Consider the following 23,949-nt stretch of genomic DNA (forward strand, 5'->3'; position numbering starts at 1 on the left):
TTGTTAAGTTGTACACTCTGTGGTATTATGCTAAAGCTCATGAGCAGACTAAACCACCACCCAAACCAACATCTGTTTAGAGTTATCAAAAGTTTAGCAAAAAGAACTATGTCCTTACTTCATATTCAGCATTCTCTTGGCACTCTTAGAGTTACATAAAAGGACATTAAACTTGAAACTCTTCGGGATTTTTCATGGAATAATTTGTGTTGGAAGCTAAACAAGTCAAATGAACCCACAGCATTATTTTTTTTTCTTGAAAGTCTGTATTATAGGCCATTCTACACTAGGACTAGCTCAGTTTCTTTGCATCAAAGGATGGCATTTTTGAAAGGTGGAGAGGTACGACATTGTTTTACATTAAGAGACTTAGGACACATAACCAAATATAGGTAGACTTTAATTGGATCCTAATTATCTCTTTGTTATTTTACTCTTATTGATTTGTGTGTGCATGTGTCAGTGTATGTGTCCACAGAGGTGTTAGATCCCTAGAATGGGTGTTAATAGGTGCTCACAAGCTGTCCTCATGGATGCTGGGAACCAGTATGGTCTTCTACAAGAGCAACAGTTACTCTTAACTGCTGAGAAATCTCTCTAGAAGCTTAGATACTAATCTTTCAAACACATAAGACTGATGAGCAAAGGAATCAAGACCAGGCTGGTGAAACCTACAGAGGCAGCTGAACCAAACAAGAGGGAACGCATGGACCCCAGACTGATGACTGTGAGACCAGCATGGGACTAATCCACCCCCCACCCCACCCCCTGACCCTGGGTGTCAGAGAAGAGGCCTCTGCAATTTATGGGACCTTGGAGAGTAGATCAGTATTTATTCCTGGCATATAGATGGACTCTGGGAGCCCATTCCACATGGAAGTGTGCTCTCTTCAGCCTGGACAAATGGGGGAGGACCTAGGCCCTACCCGGGATTATATGACAGACTCTGAAAATCCCTCTTGGAAGGCCTTACCCTCCCTGGGGAGCAGAAGGTAATGGAGTGGGATGGGTGGTTGGTAGGAATGGGGAGGATGAAGGGAAAGGGAACTGAGATTAATATGTATAGAAAGTTAAATCAAAAATATATATAAGAACTATGAATTTAAAGGAAAAAAGAAAACTTCAAATAATTAGAGAACATTAAAGTATGACTTTGGCAACAAATAACATCAAGGGGTATTTACGATTTTTTGCTATCTATGACTATGATATTTGTAGTGTATAGATATTAATATTTTATTAATGGTTTTATTTCATTGTCGTGTAGTATATCTGTGTGTGCTGCATGAGCGGCCCGATTGTATGGATCCATAAGGATGCTCATTGTCTTCCTTTGTTGTGTCCTGCATTAGTCCTTAATGAACTGGAGGCTCACAAATTCAGCCGGGCTAACTCCTAGAGTCCACCTCCAACCCAAAACACTGGAGTTAGGGGCACATAGAGCCATGATCAGCTTTTTCATAGAGGCCCTGGGCATTTTAATTCAGGTCCTCACGATTGTGCAGCGAGTGCTCTTTCTCTCTGAACCAGCTACAGAGTCCAACACGTGTTTTAAAATCACATTTGCATAGGCTGAAATGGGTGACACGGGGTTCAGGATCATTTCTAAAGTGCTTCAGCAGAAAAAAACTGTATGAGGAATATATGCAATTTGTTATAAAGTTTCCCTATTCCGTTTATGGAATTGTTTGTAGTTCAACTTCTATTTAAGGTGCATGCCCGTGAGCTCTCCCCGCTTTCATTTCTACTGTGTCTCCTCTTGTATCCACTGAAGGATGGCATATTTGGAGTTCCCAATTATTCAGTCTGGAGGTGACATCATAGTGATAATAAATTGCAAATGAACAGAGTAATATTTCTCATCTTATTTTGTACATGATGGCGCATTAACTAATCCATTCATGCAGGACATTCCAAGTCTTATTAATCTTTTCTTTAGAAGCCCGTGCAAGTTTTTAGTAAGAGTTGTTCATGTTTGAGACCTGAGAGTACACTCTTTTTCCCAAGAAAGTGAGTTATAAGAGCGTAAGCACACAGGACACAGGCAACCTACTGCAGTCCATAGTTTATTCATTCAAACGTATTCATTGAGCACTTAGCATGGTTTTAAGTAACACAGTTATGCAGCAGTTGGTGTGGCTGATCATTTGAATTATAGGTGTTGTGGAGAAAATGGAAAGGCTTGTATTCATTTGAAAGATATTTTAGGGTACAATTAAGAAGAAAAGACTTGACAATGATCAAATTTAACTTGGATTTCCAACTTGAAATATCTACAGTGACAAAGACAGAATTTGTATGGAAAAATCATTAGGTAGATTTTGAATACTAGGCTTGACACATTTACCAAGTCAACACATTGGATCTGCACCTTCACAGGAGTCTTGGTTTCATTCCTGACCGTGAGCTTTGCTGCCCCTGTTAATTATTATTATTATTATTATTATTATTATTATTATTATTATCTGACTCATCCTGTCACAGTTGTCTGATCTTTCCCACCTGTTATTCTAGTATACTTGAGTGGTGACCATCACCTCTTTATTAGGCTTGATTGATCTCTGTTTTCCCCGATGTCTATGAGGACTAGCATGCTAACTTACTCTACCTAGTTAGGCAGAGTCTGACTCTTGGCAGTTATTTGACTGTCGACACACTTAGAAGGAGGATTTGAGAGTCAGAGTAAGGTTGTTTCAGGAACAATCCCAGAAACACAGCTAGCGCTGCAGCCCTGGCCTCTCCTCTTACTCTCTCCAAACTTCTGTAGGAGGAGCAGCAGCAGCAGACCCAGTTTCTCACCCCTCCCTCCCTCAACTCATCCTTTTAAACAGAGGAGCTGAACTCAAGGTGAACACTGGAAACAATTTGTTCAAGTAAGGTGGTATAGTCAGCAGCGGTGGAGATACCACATACATATCTGACTCAGAGGAAGTCTTTAATGCCTGTTCTTAAGCTGACTGAAAATGGAGCATGTCCTGGAGAGAGAACATTTTCAGTCCCCCTGTGCTGAGAGTTGAGAGACTGAAAGTTAGGAATTTAGCCTCTCTTTGGTTTCATCCCATCAACAGAGCCAACCTTTCAAGGTGTATTTAATGTTAACGATTATAATCACAAATTTAGAGAGAAGTTGTTCTTTCAAACTTAACATTCAGTTTTGTAGCTGAATATACAACATCTCTAAAATGTTTGTTGTAAAGGGAAGCCTTCCCGCCAGCCTGGTTCCAGAGCCGCATCAGTCCCAAATAAACACACAGGAGGATTTATTAATTATGAAGCTGTTGGCCTTGCTTGTTTCTTACTGGCTAGCTCTGACTTAAGTAATTACCCCATAATTGTTAATCTAAGTATTTCTCTTACTGGAGAACTTTCCGGGCTTCCTACCCCATGGCAGTTACATCTTGACCTCCTGTGCTTCTCCTTCCCAGAGTCCTCCTGGACTCCTAGTCCCACCTATCTTGGTTCCTATTGGCCAACAGTGCTTTATTGACATATACACAGGACTTCCCCCATCAGTTTATGGTAGATTTAATAGTCATGTAAATTTTACTTGTTAAATATACCAGAACATTATACATCTGATTATAGCACCACTTTGTGTGACTTAAATTTTCCATGTCCCTGAATCTATCCTATCCTGGGAGAGGCACTAAAGTATCCACTATTCACATATAACTTCAAACTTTATTTAATTATCACTTGTTAGCATTGTTTTTGCTAAGATCAAGTACAGTAGCAAGCACTAGGTAATGGCTAGGTGTGTTTTAATGTTTCTAGATTTATGAGCAAGTCAAAATGTATTGACTAGCAATTTGTTCCAGTTCATTATCATGACATCATTATTCATTGTATCTTCATATAGAAAAAGAAAGTAATTGCTGATGTAAGGAGGCTTCTGTTTACTAGGGTATAACCATAGGGATTCAAGAAAACACATGCTAAATATTTATATCAGGCTTGGAAAGTTAGGGATTCCATCTACTTTTAATGCTGTTGGGGTATATTATGTTTTTAAGAATATTGAAGCTTCAGTAAAAATTTCTTCTCTCTACTCACGGATGTTATCACTAATGTCAAAATAAGACTAAAAATAAAACTCAAGTTGCAGTTTTTACATGGCTTCTCTAAACTGGATGCACTAACCATTAGTAAAACCAATGAATTTAAATCTGTTATTATTCTGATGTATTGAAGCCTGAGGGGGATTCTGCCTTTGGTATCACTGAAACTTAATGTGAACAATATCCCTAAAAACAATCACATAATAGGGCCTTTACTGTTGCTTCATTAGCACCCAGAGGCTGTTTTGAATGAAATTATCCCCCTCTATTCAGCAGGAGGCTTCTCTTTTCTTCTCCCTGACATTGTGTTTTCATCTGAGAAGATTGCTGTGAGCTATCAGATGCCAAATACAACATGAGCTTTTTATCTAAGTTCTGTAGGGGGATAATGATCTGGGAAAGTACCCATTCTACAACTAGAAAGACTTTAGGGGTGTAAGTTAGAATTATAATATGCCCTAGTGTCATATTAAAATACAGACCTGGCGCCAATTTCATTATAATTGGTTTACAGAATCAATGGAAACACTCACTCACCAAATTACTATACATTCCTAAATTTTGGAAGAGAGATCTACACAGATGCAAAATCTAAATAGAACTAAGCCAAATAAAGAGTTGGCAACATTTCAAGAGCTAGGACAGTGGCAGCAAATAGATTGTGCAATTCAACCATTTCCCCAACTGCACAGAAGAATGATTTTTATCATAAGAATTCACTCATTCATTTATTCAAGAGTTTATTGAGCTTCTACTCTATGGCATTCTCCATTCTAGAAACCTGAGGTTGTGATCTAAATAGTCCCAAATCCTTGTCAGCAATTAATTTATATTCTAATAAAACATATGTATATGTATTATAAAAATACTATATTTGTCTTTCTGGTTTTGGCTTACCTCACTTAGGATGTTTCTTTTTCAAATTCTATCTATTTGCCTACAAATTTTAGGATGCCATTGTTTCTTAGCGCTGAATAGTAGTCCATTCTGTAAATATATCACATTTTCTTTATCCATTTTCAGCTGAGGGGCATCTAGGTTGTTTCCAAGTTCTGGCTACTACAAATAGTGTTGCTATGAACATAGTTGAGCAAATGTTCTTGTGGTGTGAATGCCCAGCAGTGGTATTGCAGGGTCTTGAGGTAAGCTGATCCCTAATAATCTGATAAATCACTATACTGATTTCCATAGTGGCTGTACAAGTTTGCACTTCCACCAGCAATGGAGGAGTGTTCCTCTTTCTCTACATCCTCTCCAGCATAAGCTGTCATTGGTGCTTTTGATCTTAGCCATTATGATCAGTGTAAGATGGTATCTCAGAGTGGTTTTGATTTGCATTTCTCTGATGACTAAGGATGTTGAGCATTTCCTTAAGTGTCTTTCTGCTATTTGAGACTGTTCGGTTGAGAATTCTCTATTTAGATCTGTACCCTATTTTTAAATTGGATTATTTGGTAGTTTGATGTCTAGTTTCTTAAGTTCTTTTTATATTTTGGAGATCAGCCCTCTGTCAGATGTGGGGTTGGTGAAGATCTTTTCCTGTTTTATAGGGAGCCATTTTTGTCTTGTTGACTGTGTTCTTTGCTTTGCAAAAGCTTCTCAGTTTCAGGAGGTCCCATTTGTTGTTGCTCTCAGAGTCTGTGCTACTAGTGTTATGTTCAGGAAGTGTTCTCCTGTACCAGTTCGTTCAAGGGTAACTCCCACTTTCTCTTCTATGTGGTTCAATGTGGATGGATTTATATTGAGGTCTTTGATCCATTTGGGCTTGAGTTTTGTGCATGGCAATAGATATGGATCTATTTGCATTCTTCTACATGTTGACAGCCAGTAATTCCAGCACCATTTGTTGAATATGTTTTCTTTTTTCCATTTTATATTTTTAGCTTGTTTGTCACACATTAGGTGTTCATAGGTGTGTGGGTTGGTATTCGGGTCTTCGATTTGATTTTCTTGGTCCGCCTGTCTGTTTTTTTTTTTTTTGCCAATAGCTGTTTTCATTCAAAGTGCTTCAATTTAAATGGAACGATAAATTAGTCAGATTCTGTTCCTATAACAATGTACCTATGAAAAGTATTGTTTAAACGGTAAAGGTATGCTTTGGTTTAAATTCTTAGAGGTTAAAGTCGAAGATCAATCGCCTTTGGAATTCTAATGGTGTATGTAATAAAATAAAACTCACTTCATTGAACCTGGAAGCAAATGAAAGGTATAGGTCCCACAGTCTTTTTCAAATACACATTCCCAAAGACACAGGGATTGCACTAGGCACATCTGAAGTTCCACTTCCCTGTAACCCTTCCCTGGGGACTGAGCTTGTTGTTATATATGGGTCTGTGGGGACCAGTTGTCCAAACCATAGCAAATGACTAAGAGTGCTGCATTGTGGTGTGTGCTTGAATGGTAGAGCACTTGCTTGAACGAGCATGAGGCCCTAGGTTCCAGTTCTAGCATGGAGATAGGGAGGAAGAGAAGTGGAAGAAGAGGAAGAGAATGGACAAGAGGAGGAGAAAGTCAAGGAAAACAAAGAGTGAAAGAGGAAAGGAGGGACGGGGAAAGGAAGGGACCTTATCACTTGAAAGAACAGGTGCAGGGTAATGGAGAAGGATAATTGATAATTGAGGAGTTCTAAGGCTGAACAGCAAAGTCAGAAGTCTTTAGCAGAGCGTGTCTGTCTTGGGTGTTTCAGGGTCAGCAGGGGAGCCTGTGTAGTCAGGAAAAATGGATGAGGCACAAGAGTTAATGATGAGGTTGGGAAGTGACTGACCCGTGTCGGGGGACAGACGTGGTCAAGAGGTAACGTGTGTGTGTGTGTGTGTGTGTGTGTGTGTGTGTGTGTGTGTGTGGTATATTTTTAATGATATTGTGGTTGGGAAAGATGAAATTGGAATCTTAGTGGAGTGTCATGAGCTGGGTCACAATTCCAGCACTTGGAAGGTTGAGGCAGAAGGACGGGATTCTTGGCTAGCCTGAGGTACATAGCAAGTCTCTGCAAAAAATAAAAAAATAAAAGAGGTTTAAAGTAAATGCATGATTTATTCATGTTGTTTTATAGAAAATAAGTGAAAGGGAATGAGGTGAAGAGACAGAAATTGGGGTGATCAATGATATGATGGTGCCTGCTTCTCTGGTACATGCCTGAGGACTTAGCTATTTGGAAGACTGAGAATCAAGAGTACTTGGACAATGGGCCCTGGATAGTAGATCAGTATTTATCCCTAGCATACAAATGGACTTTGAGTGGCCATCCCACATTGAGGGATGCTCTCTCAGGGCCTAGGCCCTGCCCTGGCAGAAATGACAGACTCTGGAGATCCCCAATGGAGGGCCTCACCCTCCCTAGTGAGCGGAGTGAGGGTTGAGTGGGGGGCTGAGGGAGTTGGTGGGAGGAGGGGAGGGAGAAGGAGCTGGGATTGACATGTGAAGCAAGCTTGTTTCTAATTTAAATTAAAAAAAGATTAAAACGAGTGCTCAGAGCCAGTCTAAGACAGCCCAGTGAAACCCATGTTCAATCAATCAAACCAGCAAGTAATGAGATTATGCATTAGGGGATATACTTTGGCCTTCTTTCCCTCTCTTTGTTGGATCATAGGGTCTCTTAGAATTGTTTTCTGTGCATATTTTCTTGTTGTTTCTGATAACGTTCAGTTTTCTCTATCCAAGGACACACAGCAGCCATTTCACCAGAACGTAAAATCTAGTTGTTTAAACTTTGCCACCAACAGCTCATCCACCCTCTCTGCTTGAAATAGTCTGGTTGGCTAGTTTGTGGTACTTGGTCTCTCCTCCCTGATCTAAATATTGAACTGGATGAGAATTTGCAACATGGATATCACAGGATCTTTCGTCCAGTTGGTTGGATGCAAAGTAGATTTGTTTTCTTCCCAACACACAGCTCTGAAGTCTTGCCATTTCCATCTGAGTCAGTAGATTGAGTATCTCACAGCTACCAAAATAAGCTATTGATCTGGGCTTCAGGCTTTGCACTCATATATTAGCACTGGATAACTGAAGCACTTGCTGAAACAATTTTCCAACACACACAGTGAAGAGCATTTTTCATCACTCAGTACTTTGTTGGCTCATTTTCTGGGCCGCTCCAGACCCTTATCCTGAAGTCCTTATCTGCAGTCTGGTTCTGGAGGGACAGGTGGGGTTGTGTATATTTCTAATTTTTTATGGGCTGACTGCCTCTAGTATGGTGCTATTGGGTGTAGAATTGATAAAGAATGTATTAAAATATAAAATCTCCTTGATGAACATAGCACATCATTGGTGTGGTTCCCATTTTTCTAGTACCACAGTACATCCTAAGGCTCCTTTCCCTTGAACTCTAGTGTGCTCACAACTCAGCTTTCTAGTGATGAGATGCCAAGCATAAGCCATCCTGTCCAGATGAAATCGTGATTTTTAAAGAGACCCAACTGTATGTGGACAACACAGAAGCAGTGAGAACACATGAGTTCCCTCACCTCAGAATATGATTACAAGCCAGAGGAAAGAAGCCTAAATATCTTCACAGAATCACTTCAGGGAGAGGAGGATGCGGGTCTTGATTTGGCTAGACACCCTGTGATTATCATTCCATGTGAGATGGGAATGCACCAGGCCAGCCAAGTCTTTTAGGAACCTTACTGACAAATTGACAAAGTTCAGATGATTTTTGATTACCACAGCTAAGGGAGAGCCTTCTGCTTCCAATTGGATCTGTTATGTTGATACAAAGATCTTGATGTATCTTTAGTTCTAGCATGTGAATAAAATTTAATTTCTTTTTGAAGGTCAATTGATTTAATCTTATCACCTTGGCCAATGTGCTAAAATGTATGTTAAAAGGAAATTTTACTAAAATAATTAAAGCAATGATTTGTTTTTGCTGTAATATAAAATTTAATATATTCCGAGGAAAGAAGAGATTGTAAAATATTATCATAAACTTTAATTAGACCCAGAAGCTTAATGTGGCTGATTTGTGTGTTTAACAAGCAGGGATTGGAATAAACTCCTGTGATGGCAGCATTTTTATATCAGATTGCAAAGATTCACTTTCTTTTATTAAACCATTCTACTTTTACTTTGTTTAAAGTAAATACGCTTTGGGATTCTAAATGAAGACCTTAAACAAACATCAGATTTAGAACCTCAAAAAGCATAATTATCTGTTGTTTGTTTCTGTACATATTAGATCATATTATAAAACAGCAGTGGTAAACTCACCAAGTATTTTTAGTTGTTTTTTATTGCATAAAACATATTTTGCACTTACTCTATAAGTGCTAATCTGGCTTCAGGTTTGAGTCAGAGTAATCTGAAGCACTGAAGGGCCAGTGAGGCTATTTGTGAGCTGCACTGAGGGCTTTGGGCGGTGCCCATCATCTGTTACCACACATTGTCATCTCAGCTGGGCAGCCCTGGCTATATTGCAGCAAGCTATTGTTTGTGGAGAAAGCTGATATTAGGAGGAGATGTGATAAGAATGCCTTAAAAAAAGATAATTGAATACTATCTGGTTTTTGGCACTAGCATCTTGTATCTCGCTGTAGTTTATCACTTTAGAGTCCTTTATTCATTCTTTTTATAAAATCCCATTATTTAAAAATTGAGGGGCAGAGCGATGGCATGTAAGAAACTTAATATATTAATCCAGTGCTCAGTGATAAGCCTTTATGCTCCACTGCTCAACAAACCTGTATTGAAAATATGGTAAAACCTGCAGAAAATAATGAAATATAAATGATTATCTCAGGGTTCACTTAAAACACTTTTCAATTCATGCAGCGATTTTTACACAGGGTGAGGACATTTTAAATATATTTATTGTCAGTTATAAGGGAGTAGGCATGTTTGTATTAAGTCCTGATCTTTCTAATGTTGTTTAAATGGTTATAACACTTCCAAATCAAACAAATGGATGGAGAGATGCAGGACAATAACAAAGTAAAGTTTTAATTGTAGAATCTAGACCTTCATTCAAACTTCCACTATTTAAAAAACTTCATTGGAATGCTAGATGCTCAGATATTTCCACGCTGACCTGATCAGGGAATATGGAATACGTCTCTAAGTGATTATTGATAACATTTTGGTAATCTTATGGCATTAAATTCTGTTTTATTTGAGAAAATGCTCTATTTCCCATCTGAATTTGAGGAAACATGAACTTGGAAAAGGAGTGGATGGGTTAAGTTACAATATGTGGGGAGAAAATAACCTATGGCAGGGATGTAGTAATGGAAATATATTCACATTGTGTAAAAAGGCTGGAAAGAAACCAAGGAGCAAAAGCACCTGCTCTTATTTTCATGGGAATGCATAAAATCAACATGCAAAGCTCACTTAGTTTTAATTTTAGTTTTATAAAACTCTTTCTAGCCCCATGTCGTGGAGAGTCTCCTGTGTTAGGCTTCTCTTGTCTTACTGTGGTAGGGACTTGCACAGAGTTTGTGATCTCTCTGCTTCCTCCCCTCCTTCTGCAGGGAAGAGGAGGAAAGCAGAAGCATCAGATGGCTGCAGGCGCCCAGCTCTGTAGTAGCACAAATACCAGCTGAATGTATTTTTGGTCAGGTACAAAGAAACAAATGGCTGTTGCTTTTCCAAATGTTGTTTAGCCTCCTGATAGTCTTCCCCCAATCATCATGTATAAATATGTACTGTATTTACTTAAGTGCACAGCTGAACACAAACTAAGCAAGACTCTTGGGCACTGATGTTTATTCTTCTCTATGAAATTACTGAATGTTTTAACTCAATGATCTGAGATTACCTTACTGGCTACTTCTAGGGTAAATCTGGCTAAAAATAGATTATCTAGAAATAGAGTGGTTAGGGAGATGTGGGGAAAGAGAAAGGGGGGAGAGAGTAAATCTAGTTCTTTCCCTTGATAATGGCACCACTGTATTCATTAAGATAGTTTCTGTATGATCTAATTACCTCTTGACTAATATCAGCACTTACTAATACCAGCACAGATTTCAGCAGGACATTTTGGAACCCCAGAAAACTGAACGCATGAGAAAACAAAACTAATATTTAACAGTATCACACTCTCTAAAAGCCATCGGCTACCAGAACTTCTACCAGGAAGCATTGACACATCTTATACAACAAGTACATTATTAGTCAATGGTAAGGAAATGGGATTATTTTAAATGTGAGGAGATATTTGATATACAAGCCATTTGAAACAGTGGTGCAGGCCTGACTGAGCTGACTTCTGGGGTTTTTAGGAATGAGTTAGAACAGTGAAGGCCTAAACTCATGGCTGTTAAGAAGCAGAGATGGAGGGAAAGGAGGCATTCCCTTCAGAGGCCCAGTTACCTGCCTCTTCTAACTCAGAACCAGCACCTGTGTCCACCCCTTGCAATAATGTCACCAAACTATGGTTCCATCAAGGATTTAATCTGTTGATGAAATCAGAGCTGTGGCACACAATTCATTCAGTTCCTGATTATTTTCTAAAGAACTTCAGAGAACTAGAGTATAATTAAATTTGGAAAAATATGTGACTATGTGCTTGGTTTCATTAAAGTTGTGTTGTTGAGAAAAGAAGATAAAGTTGGGACTGGCAAACTTAAGGCAGAATATCTATTGTAACAGGAACTCACTTACATTCCTATCTCCTTTATGTCACCTAATGTCTGGGTGAGCATAACATGGTAATAACCTCTCTGTTCTATAGATCTTATTTATATTCATTTATGATATTGCCTTATAGAGTTCTTAGGAGATTATACTTAATATATATGTACCTGCATGCCCAGTAGTTTAATAAATAAGTCTGGAGTTCCTTTTATTCTAAAATTCAGGACATTTTATTTTAAACCTTTATGAAACTCACAAGTATCAGACTCTATGTATCTATAGCCAATAGAATGTTTAAGGTTATAAAACAAAATGCAAATTCAATCGATACAAAAATAATCAGAACACATTTATCTGAAAATATAAATAATATGCAGTACAGCGAGATGGTAAACCTGTTACCTTTAGCTTCCTCATTGGTTGAATAGCGAGTGCATTTTTCTCAATCTTAATAAATGTTAGCTATTATGGTTAGAATGATAGCCACAATCATTAACCATCTGATCATATTTCCAGCTCTGTGAGAGAGATCAACTAACCAAAAGTGGCAAACATGGTACTTAAGAGTCACAAAGGAAAGTTACCTCCATGTTCATTCTTTAGCAGTTAACTTAGATGAGCAACCCTCAATGAAAATGTAAGATTATTTTAAAAGTTATTTTTACCTGAAAGGCAATGCAATTCAGTATTCAGCAATTAATCAACTGCGTAGCAGTTAGTGTGTATACTGCATACATGCTTGTGTGCTGCATGAATTTTCAGCTCACATTGGATCATGTATAAAATGGTGGTTCCACAGGATTATAATGGACGTGAGAATTTCTGTAATCTAGTGACATCATAACACAAAACTCGTATTCCTAGTGATAGTGACGTAAACAAGGCTGCTTTACTTGTATGCATGTGAAAATATGGCACAAGGCAGCAGACAGCAAATAATCCTTAATAATGATGACAAACAATGGCATGAAAGATTTATGCAGTTATGGTTTTGTATTTTTATTGTCTTAGAGTGAATTCCTATTGATGAAATAACTTACTATATCTGTATTCTCTGTTAGACCATCAGCAGCCATTTACACATGTTCAAATTTACATGTGTATATTATAGAACCTCCTTGTTGTATCAAGAGGCCACAGTGGATGTTTGGTCTTTATCTAGGTTTGTGTAAGTTCACTCTGTGATGTTTCCACCAGGAGGCAATGAATACATATATATTCAATCATTGCAACTCTAAGTTGAAATCTGTTCATTTTCTCAACTTTACCCATTTAGAAACTGAAGAATGAGATTTAAGTATTGGAGTGACGTATAAATTTGAGCTGATGGGAAGATGTCATTCTGTAAATATGTCTCTCTTATTGGTTGATGAATAAAGCACTGTTGGCCAACTGGGAAGCAAAATAGATGGGACTAGGAGTTGAAGAGGATTCTGGTAAATGTAGTCAAAAGTAGCGAGTCACCATGTGATCTCCCCAGGAGGAGAGGATGCATCAGGAGGACGTCCTCAGAAAGATAAATCCTTATAAATATATAGATTAATAATTATGGGTTAATAATTAAGTCAGAGCTAGTCAATAAGAAACCATAGAAAATGGCCAACAGCTTCATAATTAATATAATGTCCTGTGTGTTCATTTGTGACTGACACGTCTCTGGGAGCAGGCTAGCGGGAAGATTGCTACATTGGGCAGTATGGATTGGAGTCAGTCTTTATAACAAACATGTAATATTAAGTCACTAACTCAAACTCTAGATTAATGATGACTTGGCTTTTCTTCTACCACTTCTATTACATTTGCATATGAAATTTATAGGAACAAAGTCAATGGCCAATAGTACATTTTAGGTTATAAAACAAGATGCAAATTCAATAGATAGATACAAACATAACAAATAATTAACACATTTTTCTGCAAATATAATTAATATTCAATAATAGTTTGATTAACAGTTATAGGTTTTATTATCTGTGGTCTTTCTAAACCTTGGTTCCCTTATATATACAAGAAAACCATCGAGTATGAGTAGATAGAACGTTGGGAATATTTAAACTCTAGGACTCAGGATGTGGGAGTAAATTGATATGCACCTAACAGCTAATCATGAAAGATGAAAAACGTCTTTCCAGAAGCTTGTGTGAAATTGGTGTTGAGGAGAGAAGGCTTCAGGGTTTTTACATTTTTCAATAACACCAAAGAATAGGAAAAGTCTATGACAATGGAGACAGTTTTGGCATTTGGATGAGACAGGTTTTTAGCAGATGGCATATGTGGATGAACTAGAGGAAAATGACAGGTTTCATGGACTTCATATTGTGAAGCACTGGGGAGTAAGAAATAAATGGAGAATGTTTTCAAAGAGGGATTCAACTAAGAATAAAAATATTGATCATCAACAAGATTGTTGAAGATAATTTTTAAAATATAGCTTTATCATTAATTTAGAACTGAGTAAAACTTAGCTTATACTATGATAAGGACATCACATGGATCTCCAATGTATATTTGAGTACATTATGATGACTATGGACATAAATCTATTTGTTTTTATTTAACTTGATGAACTCGGAATTGAAATACCTTTATCCTTGAGCCAAGAGTATATTTCTCCTTTATTTCATGGAAAAATAATGGTATCACAAAGAGGATTTTCTTAGTTTTGTTTCTGGTGCTATGTATAAAACACTCTGACAAAAAGCCTCGTGGGAGATAAAGGTTTTGTTTTTTGTTTTTTGTTTAAATAGCTTATAGTTCCAGGCTATAGTCCATCTTTGTGAGGAAGTCATGGTGGCAGTGACTGGGAAAAGCTGGTCACATTGCATCCATAGTTACAAAAGGCATGAGTGCAGGAGGGATACATTTATAAATATGTGTCATTCAGTCTTCTGTCTCTTCATTCAGTCCTGATTTGGGCCATGAAATAAATTTTAGTGTTCACAGGTTGATGAATAAATAAATGTCATATGGCGCATGATAGAATAGTATTCAGTTCCTAAGAAGGCTGACATGCTCTCATGTGCAACGGCTTTGGGAGTACACTGAGAGGGCATCACATGAAATAAGTCAAGCACAGAAAAACAAACATTGTGTAATCTCATTCATATGTGGATTCTAAAAATATTAATCTCATAGAATTTCAGAGTGGCTGACAAAGGTGTGAGGGAATGGAAATTGTGAAAAATATAGGACTTGATGGTATGACGATGTATAAACACATTAAAAGATTGCATTATAGCTCATAAATATATTCAGTAATTATTAGTCAATCAAATCTGGAAAGGAACGTCTTTGTTTTGAGAATGGCTGTCATCCATTTCAGCCTCCCAAGTGCTGGTGTAACAGAGTTCACCACTATATCCTGCTTGGAAAATTATTTTCTTTCACAGAATGTTTGACAAATACGTTGAAGTGAATCACCAGGGTTATGTTAGTTCTATAGATTTAAAGGCTCTAAAATATAACTAAGGAAACTAAACATGTGTTTGCTACTGGGCCCCCTTATGTAAATCTCATATATTTGTTTGGGATATTATGACTTATCTGAGTTCAGAGATATTTATCTTTTACACCGACTCTGAAGCCTTCCTTTTTTTTTTTTTTGGCTTGTATTTCTTTCTCATCCTCTTTAAGCCTCAAAAGATGAAATATGCTGAAAAATCATTTTAAATTGGGAACTTTGAAGCTGCTCTTGCATCTTCACCTCTCTTGTCCTTGCTTCAGAACCTCTCTACTCAGCCATGGCAGAGAATGAAATCCAGCTAATGGAAATGGCCTCCTGGATAAACCTTGGCCAAGAGTGCTCAATGAGAGTTGATTTCTTATAGTATGACCTGAAAGATCCAAAGAAAATCTCTACCAACATGGAATTGCTTAGAAATTCTTCGCCTTAATAGTTTGGAGAAAATTTTAAATCTAGAGTCACTTATCTATTAGAGGATATACTAAAGCCATGCCATTCTGCTCTAGAAATAAAAGAATACCACATGGGTATTTCTGTTGCATGGTTTATTATATCAACATATTTAATGAAACATATATTACTAATTACTATGGTAAGCAACTGATAAAATTCAACTAGTCTAAATAAATAAATAGAAAAGTAATAATCATTAACTTCATTTTAGAGAGTTACATACCACAGGAATGGGGAGATAATCAGAAGACAAAAATAATGTACAAAAGGCTTTATAAAGTTTTCTATGGAAACAACATGAATAAGATTGGATTGAGAGAGAATTTTATTTTTAAATGCAAGAGTTTAATGCCGTAAATGAGGTAGAATAGAAAATACTTGAATATTGTAATCACAAAATAGGTCATGATGTAGAGGAACCATTCACAAAATGAAAATTCAGTCACATTCCCATTCCTGCCAAGGTGTTAACAACCCTAGCATTGGAGGAAACACAGTGAGGTAAGAGTTCCCTGAGCAGCCAACATAAAATAAGGGGAAAGAAAACCAGTGTCAGGATATGAATAAAGTCCGGTCCACGTATCACAACTTTAGAAAACCAATGAGCAAAAATGTTTAAAGTTAAATATGTACTCATATGTTTGACTCTTATCATGCAAGTCTATGACATGAAAAGCAAACACTATCATTTCAGCACTAGTTCTTGCTGGAATACTTGGTGAGGGGCAAGGTAACTATTAATGTATAGGAGGGAATTATGGTCCATCCATACCACAGACTATTCATATGCAATGAAGTAATTAAAAAGAACTGTACTGGTTGGCTTTGGGAAGTTTTAAGAATTCTTCTTGAAGAATGGATACTATTCATTTTTTTGTCATTTCTTTTATTTCTATTGAGTTGAAAAATAGATTAGCACTTTTAAAGATCTTCATTTGTGAATATATAAAATTGTAAGAAAACAGAAAGCAAACTCCACATTCATGCATAATCTGAGCTCCCAAGTTAACCAGCATCAGTATTCTAGTTTATAGAATTGAGATATGCTGATGTCAAAGGGCGGAGGGATGACACAGAGCTTCATTCTAGCCTAGAACTTAGTATGCACTCTAGTGTAGCCTCAAATTAATGGTGATCTGCCTCAGCCTCCCAGTGCTGGGATTCCAGTTATGAACCACCTTGTCCATCCTGGCTCAGACTCTTAAAATATGGGCACAAAAAAAACAAATATTGTCATACAGAAAATTAATACATATATTATAATTTATAAATTGTTTTTCATGCAAATTTTAAAGGTATCTCCTTCATAAGAATGTAGGTGTCCAAATAAGTCTTGAAAAGTGACAACCCTGATAGACATGATAACACAGAAGGGGGGAATTTCACAGTGCCTCACTTCTAGAGAAAGAAGTATAGGCAACTTGCTGCTGGAGAAGAGTAAGTTAGTGAAGAATGAGCTCTCAACCGTGTGTGATGTATAGCATGTTCTCTTGTTAGTTACTGGTCTTCCCTCTTTATCTCAGCATCTCATTAGCTTTCCTGCTCCTATACTCTTGTTACTAACACCGATCCTGCCCTTTTTGCTGACAGTCCTTCCTAAGAAGCCTGCCCCCTCGCTTCCTCTAATCTACTGCGAGAGTAGTTATTGCTTCTGGGTCTTCTGGAGGCTACCCTGCTCTGTTTTGTAACCTGTCACCTGAGCTTCATAGCCATTAAGTTGCATTTTCTTCGAGGTCGCTGGAATTGAGTGCTATCATCTCTGTTTTCACATTTTTCTAACTTGAGTCGATTCTGGTCATCTAGTCCTCTCAGAATCACCAGGATTCATCCTGAGATTTCACAGTCATGTTTGACGTCCTCTTATGTGGGGATCAGTTTGTTCTGTAAACTGCAGAAGCCCAGCTGGATCATCCTAATCTCTCTTTCTCTCTCTCTCTCTCTCTCTCTCTCTCTCTCTCTCTCTCTCTCTCTCTCTCTCTCTCTCTCTCTCTCTCTCTCTCTCCCCCCCCACACACACACACACACACACACACTTTGTATCATTTACTTTCAGTTTTTCTTTCCCAGGCTAGGGAACAAGGGGAGAGGGAGTCTGGCATATTTTCAGGCCTCAGCAGTGTCTCTTTTGTTCATTACTGGTCTGCTCTTCGATTCTTGTTTCCTTTAAGTTGGACAGAGTTCCCATGTCATCACACTCTCTTCCTCACCATATGGCCCCATGTGCTAGTTCTTTAGACTCTCACTTCTTAGATCCCCAAATGTCACTCATTGTGAGTGAAGTTATGGCCTGCCCAGTCGAAAAATTACTTTTACAAGTTAGTTTTCCTTTGCCTTTTAAAACTTCTTGAAATAAACTTGTCTTTGTTCTTGGATTTTTCTGCTTGCCGGAAGTGCACATGTGGCTGTCATAGTATTATTCACCTCATTTCAAAAACATGAATTTAGGTTAAGTAGCTATATGGCTTTCATTTTTTTCAAATTTAAAATCTCAAGGCTAAAATATGTATTAGCTGCATCTAGTTTGTCTTTGTTAAAATTGGTAAACACCAGAAATAAGGTGATTTCTCTTAAGTCGTCCTTTAGGAAATATTTCACAATAATACACAATGACATGTGCACACATTTCTGTATAAGAATATAATATGCAAGAGCATGTATATGATCTACTTGGAAGCAATCCCTGTAACCTCAGTAATTCTCAAGGATTCCTGTAGACATTTCATTTTCACACATGCTGATGAAGGCATCACTCTAGAGTGCAGCACAGAACCCCAAATTCTCTGTACTCACCTACCCTATCCCTGTGTCCTGGAGGTCATGCTAAAGCTTAGAGAACCTGTGAGTGTGTTTTGCTGCCTCTGTTGCCATTTTCATCTGCCAAGGTCATGTTCTGTTGACTTACATGGACCAAAGTCAACCCAACGAAGGAAGATGCTGCTCTCCTGTCTTTGCACTACTGTCACTCACATTCAGATCACTGAGGTGCTTGTCTTCTGTGACACTGCATAGGAGCACAAACTTTTGCTCTTTCCACTCTCCCACTGAAGCACCCCCTAATAAAGTAGTGACCCAGATCTACCTGTATGTGGGATGAGAAGAAAATGGATATGAACATAGAGAACAAATCCAAAATGTGGAGACACCATTCAGAGTGCATTAGAGTCCCAACTAGCAAGTATTGTCTTCACTATTCCCTTACTGAATATATTTTTCCACCCAGAGAGGTTTCTTGGCATTTTGCATTTATGTTTCTTGAGGATCTGCTCCATCACTGCTCAATTCACCCTCTTTTCTGAAATATGAGGACACATACAGCTAAGTTAAACCCTGGACATTTGCTTCTTAAAATTTTAACACAATTAATTAAATAAGTCTTTATTGCCTAGATATTGATGTTGTTATTTATTTCTTGTGATCATCTTGATTTAGGAAGACTACATTGCTACATTAGGTACTGATTTCATTTGTTTTTGCTAAATATTGTGAAAACATGATTGTAAACTGTTACTTTCTGTTTGTCTTTGGTCTAGGAAACAACTAGGATCTATAAAGATCCCAGAAAAAAATCCCTTTCCATGGACTTTGAAAAGTCAGTCCCAATAGGTAGTCCATGATGTCATGTGTCTTGGACCATAAGCACTGGGTTACTTCTTTTCTTTTAAAGTCTAAAGATTTATAAAGTAGTAAAATGAAGTGCTCAATGGTGTAGAATAATATGTATTCTCAGATGGGTCAAGGAATTTTCACAAAGAAGATAGAATTGTGAATGTCTAACTTGTAGATGGTTTATTAAAAACAGAAGGCAGAGTAATTCTTAATTCTAGAGAAGAAAATAGTATCACATTTCTGAAGATACAGCTTAAAATATTACACATTGCAATACTATTTATCCTATTTAACTGTTTTCCAACTTGCAATCATTTAACTTATTGAAGTATAAACAAAATATCTAATTTCTGCTTTTTTCTTAATTGTACGCAGTGGGAATGATTTTTATATGTTTTAGTCTAGAAACTTAAAATTATCTGTATTTATTTTCATGTGAATAATAGTTTTGTTGAAAATATACATAAAAATATAAAGCTAAATTGTCATAATAAAGTTACTTTGGTATTACTCTTTTGCATTTTGCTATGTGTATGACTTTTTAAACACCGATGCTGTATTGAAGATACTGCCACGTATCCACTTTCTTCTTTGTAAATCCAGCAATGTCTCAGAGATTTCATGAAATATGCCTCAGTGAAATATTTCAGTGAGTTTGGTTGAAACTGCTTTCCTCATTTCTTCTTCAAGCCAAACGGATTTCAAGTGACTTGGACAGGGATATCATGCTAGGGGTTAGTTGTGGAGGTAGGGTATGTCTGCTTAGAAACGAGGAGACAGGGGTGTTCCCTTTGTCACCTGGTCTTGAAGTTTTCTTCCTCTGTTGTCCTCAGCCCCACTCCCCCATCCAATCATCCCTCCTCCCTCTTTCATTACAGGTGATATGGCCTTCAGTGATGCCCCTCTGGGGTGGTCTCAGAAATGGGAAACTGTGCCCATCCTCCTGTCCATGTTCCCCTCACCTACAGGAATTCAGATACCTAGGGCTTACCAGAAAAACCTGGGCTGGAAAACTAGCCTTACTCCTCAAACACCTGCTAATGTTACTGATCTCATTCTGGTTTTGGCTGGATTGTCTTTCCTACCTGCCAACTTAGCAATAGAATTAAAATGCACTTAATATTGTATCCACAACTTGACTCTTTTTAATCAAAGAGATTATTTTGTAAATCTCTTCTGCCATCTGATACAAATGAACGTCAAGACTGTTTACTTTGGAGGTTAACACTATGCCATGCGTGTTTCTATGTGTGTCTTTGCTAGAGGGTGATGCTGCTTTATTTAGTTTAAATGCTTATGAACAGCCCATTAACCAACTGTCAGTAAAATGTCTCTTGAAAACCTATGTTATAATATCATAGTACAGATAATAGTGATTAAATTGTATTTTGAATGCTTGCTAAGTGTGATTCATATCTTCTTTTTAATTTATAGACTCTGTAGGCATTGCTTGATTTATAGAAGCATCAAGGAAAAATATGATATCCCATATTCAAATGATGAGATGCATGTTTGACATTGCATATTGTTAAAAATTCCCAGTAGGAAATATTTTCTATTAAGATTTCATCTAAAATACATGCTCATGTCATGTAACCATATCAGATTAGAACCCTAATGGGTGTAGTAGTTTTTCCATGACTGCAGTGGGAATGATCACTAAAATTTTTCATTTTTATAAACTCTCCTAATGTGGTCTAACTTGTTTGTTTTGGGAATAAATTTTAGTATGTATATTTAAGGCACACACAATATAATGTTGTGGGGTACACATAGATGGTAAAACGGTAACTCTGGCAAGCAAATTAATATACCTGTCACCTCATAGACACGCTCATTTTTCACTTACTTTCTGTTTTTGACAGAACAGCTAAAATCTACTCATTTGGCAGGAATCCCAAATGCAGTGCAATTTTATTAATTACTGCTCTCATGCTGTACATTATCTCCACACAGTTCTCCATCGTTCATTTCTGCTGTTTGTAACCAGGGAGTTATACCCTCCTATTTCCCATGCCCACACTTCTTGTGTCCAGACTTAATTTCTATCTCTGTATACTTGAAACTAAAAGAGAAAACATTCCACATGTAAGTAAAGCTATTTCATGTAGTACAATGTCCTTCAGTTTCTGGCTTATTTCTTATAGCACGATGTGACAAATATCAGGGTCTCCTCGTCAAAGGCTTAACATTCCCCTGTAGAGATTGCTCATGTCTTAGTTATTATGAATAGTGCTGCAGTGAAGATGGATCCCTAGATTCTTTTATAATGAGGTAAATTCAGCCATTTATTGGTTATAGGCACAAAAGAGGGTTTGCTGCATCCTGAGACAGTTTTGCTTTTATTCCTTTTGGAACCCTATTTTGTTTTTGCAGCAAGTGGCTGCAGCAATCCACATTCCTGCCATGAGCATTCAAATGACCCCTTCACTGCATCCTCCTCAACAGCTTTCTCTTTTCGTCTTCTTAGACTTTTTGGTACTAGCTGTTTCTTTGTGGAGGATCAATGATCTCATAGCTTTGCTTCTCATCGCTGATGGTCAATGACCCTGACCATCTTTCCACATACGTGTGCTCCAGTTGTCTTTTATTTTTGTAGTGACACCTGTGTAGATCATTTGATGTCATTTTTTAATATCATTTTGCTTATGTAAGACCTAGCTCTTCGTCTAATGTCAGTGTTAGGCGTACATGAACACAACAACATATGTCAAGTTGTTCATAGCCTGTGTGTAATGTAGAATGCCCTCAAAACTAGTGGATTTATAGCAGGTTTTGTTTAACAATTACTGTAGTACCCAAATAAATAGACTATGTAAGTCTATCTGGGAATGATGGCTACGTGTAATGGTGTCTTCCATGAATATATGACTTTCATTGGTTTTTCAATCTGTCACCTTACAGATAAACATGGACCCAATACAGACACTGTGTGCAATACTGACTTATATTAAGTGTCTGAATTAATGTTACATTATCAGTTTTAACATCTTTGTTCTTGTGATTGAGCAAATATTACATCTAATCTATTTCAAGTATTCTGTGTATCAGTGAAACTCAGTTCCTGACATCATTTCTTTCAACTCATTTTTTTTCTTTTTGGTTTTTTGAGGCATGGTTTCTCTGTGGCTTTGGAGGCTGTCCTGGAACTAGCTCTTGTAGACCAGGCGGATCTAGAACTCACAGAGATCTGCCTGCCTCTGCCTCCCGAGTGCTGGGATTAAAGACGTGCAACAACACCACCCAGCTCAACTCATTTTTAAAAAGTTTATTTTATGTATGTTATGTGCAAATGTGTGATGCATCCCATATGTGTGAAGGCCAGTACAGAGGGCAGTGCATCCCTGGGAGCTGGGTTTACCAGCTATTGTTAGTCATGTGAGTTTGGTGCTGGTAAATGAACTCATGCCCTCTAGAAAAACAGCAGCACTCTCAACTCATCTTTCCAGCCCCTTCTCTTAACTCTTTGGTCCAGCAATGACCTTGGCCAAGTCAGTTGGGAAGACAAAAGGTGTTACAATAAAAAGAAGGAAATGTGCCCAATTCAGTTTTTTTGCACCCTTAGCAGAACCAAAATTCATTTTATATAATTTACTAGTATTTTAAAAACCGTAATGTATTTCCATTGTATTAATTGATTGAACATTTATTAATGTATTCATATATTTTGTATTATAGTGAGTGGACATCCAATACTCAAGAGAGCTAACATCCGGACTGCTGGCGAGTTGGTGGCTAGTTCCATAAGGGAAAGGAAAATGAGACAATTTTATAAATTATGAGAAGTGGGATAAAGTTTTCAACACAACACTCCTCCTTTACCTAGTTGAACTGATTGCCTAAGAAATGCATATTAGTAGTGACCACAGAATGATTTGTTATCAACAGGATAAAAGACAAACATCTTTGCATATGCAAAAGGGGATTTTGACAAGTTAGTTCATCATGATAAGAGTGTTTGGATAAGCAGGCATGCTTTGTCTTCTTCATTAAACATCTACTATTCAAATGAAGTGAGGCTGTACAGTGTCACTGCTTTCATTAGACAGAAATTGTTTTGCTACACTGTCAATAATTGTTACATACTTTAAAATTCTTATTTCAAAAATTCCTAGTTCTGATAGTTAAAAATTTTAATTCAACATTTTTATTCTTTTAAAATTGAATTGATGTGCTATTTTGCTGAAATAAACCATTTCAAAGAGTTTGTGTTTCAGAATATATCTCGTCACTTCAGTGTTTTAAACTGTTACTGAAAATTTTGTCTAAATCATATACCAGTTTTCCACACTCAGTATTCTTTGCATGTGCTCATTGCTCATGCTAAATGGAAGACCAGACATCCAATATGCTTTATGTATGATCCTTCTTACACTTTGTGCTGCAAGAATATCAGTCCCTTATGAATCTCAAATTTTGTTTTATCCCTATGTCTACCCTTAGATACATACTCAACTTAGTAAGTGGGGTTAAAGAAGCAATGTAGTTATAGCTATGGATCAGCAGAATCTACATGCAGCACAGATGAAGATATGAGTAATGACTGTGTGGCAGACATTTGGGGTTTTCAACATTCTTAACACTGACATTTTGCTTTTACAATATCCTATTTGCTCCCATAATGTAGTTTCCTGTAGGAATATACATGGAAGTCATGGGAATGAACTAAGAAAGTCTGTGTCTCACCTAAACTGGAGCCAAGGTAGCTTATAAACAGGAAGACTAAACAGAAAATTTTAGCTCTTACATCTGACAGGGAATTAAACACTGGTTACTAGCTAAAACATAGTA

General features: G+C 37.3%; 1 protein-coding gene across 2 annotated transcripts in view; it reads left to right on the forward strand.

The window, feature by feature from the left end:
• Iqcm (IQ motif containing M) overlaps positions 1-23,275 on the forward strand; it is a 466,620-nt gene extending 443,345 nt beyond the window's left edge. For both annotated transcript variants that reach the window (XM_040734846.1, XM_040734847.1), the window contains exon 14: positions 22,837-23,275. In XM_040734846.1, the coding sequence (XP_040590780.1) occupies positions 22,837-22,940 (104 nt within the window). In that variant the 3' untranslated portion in view covers positions 22,941-23,275. The remainder of the gene's footprint in view (positions 1-22,836) is intronic.
• Positions 23,276-23,949: the final 674 nt, after the last annotated feature.

The sequence above is a fragment of the Mesocricetus auratus genome, unplaced genomic scaffold, assembly GCF_017639785.1.
Source record: "Mesocricetus auratus isolate SY011 unplaced genomic scaffold, BCM_Maur_2.0 Super-Scaffold_100041, whole genome shotgun sequence".
NCBI classification, from domain to species: Eukaryota; Metazoa; Chordata; class Mammalia; order Rodentia; family Cricetidae; genus Mesocricetus; species Mesocricetus auratus.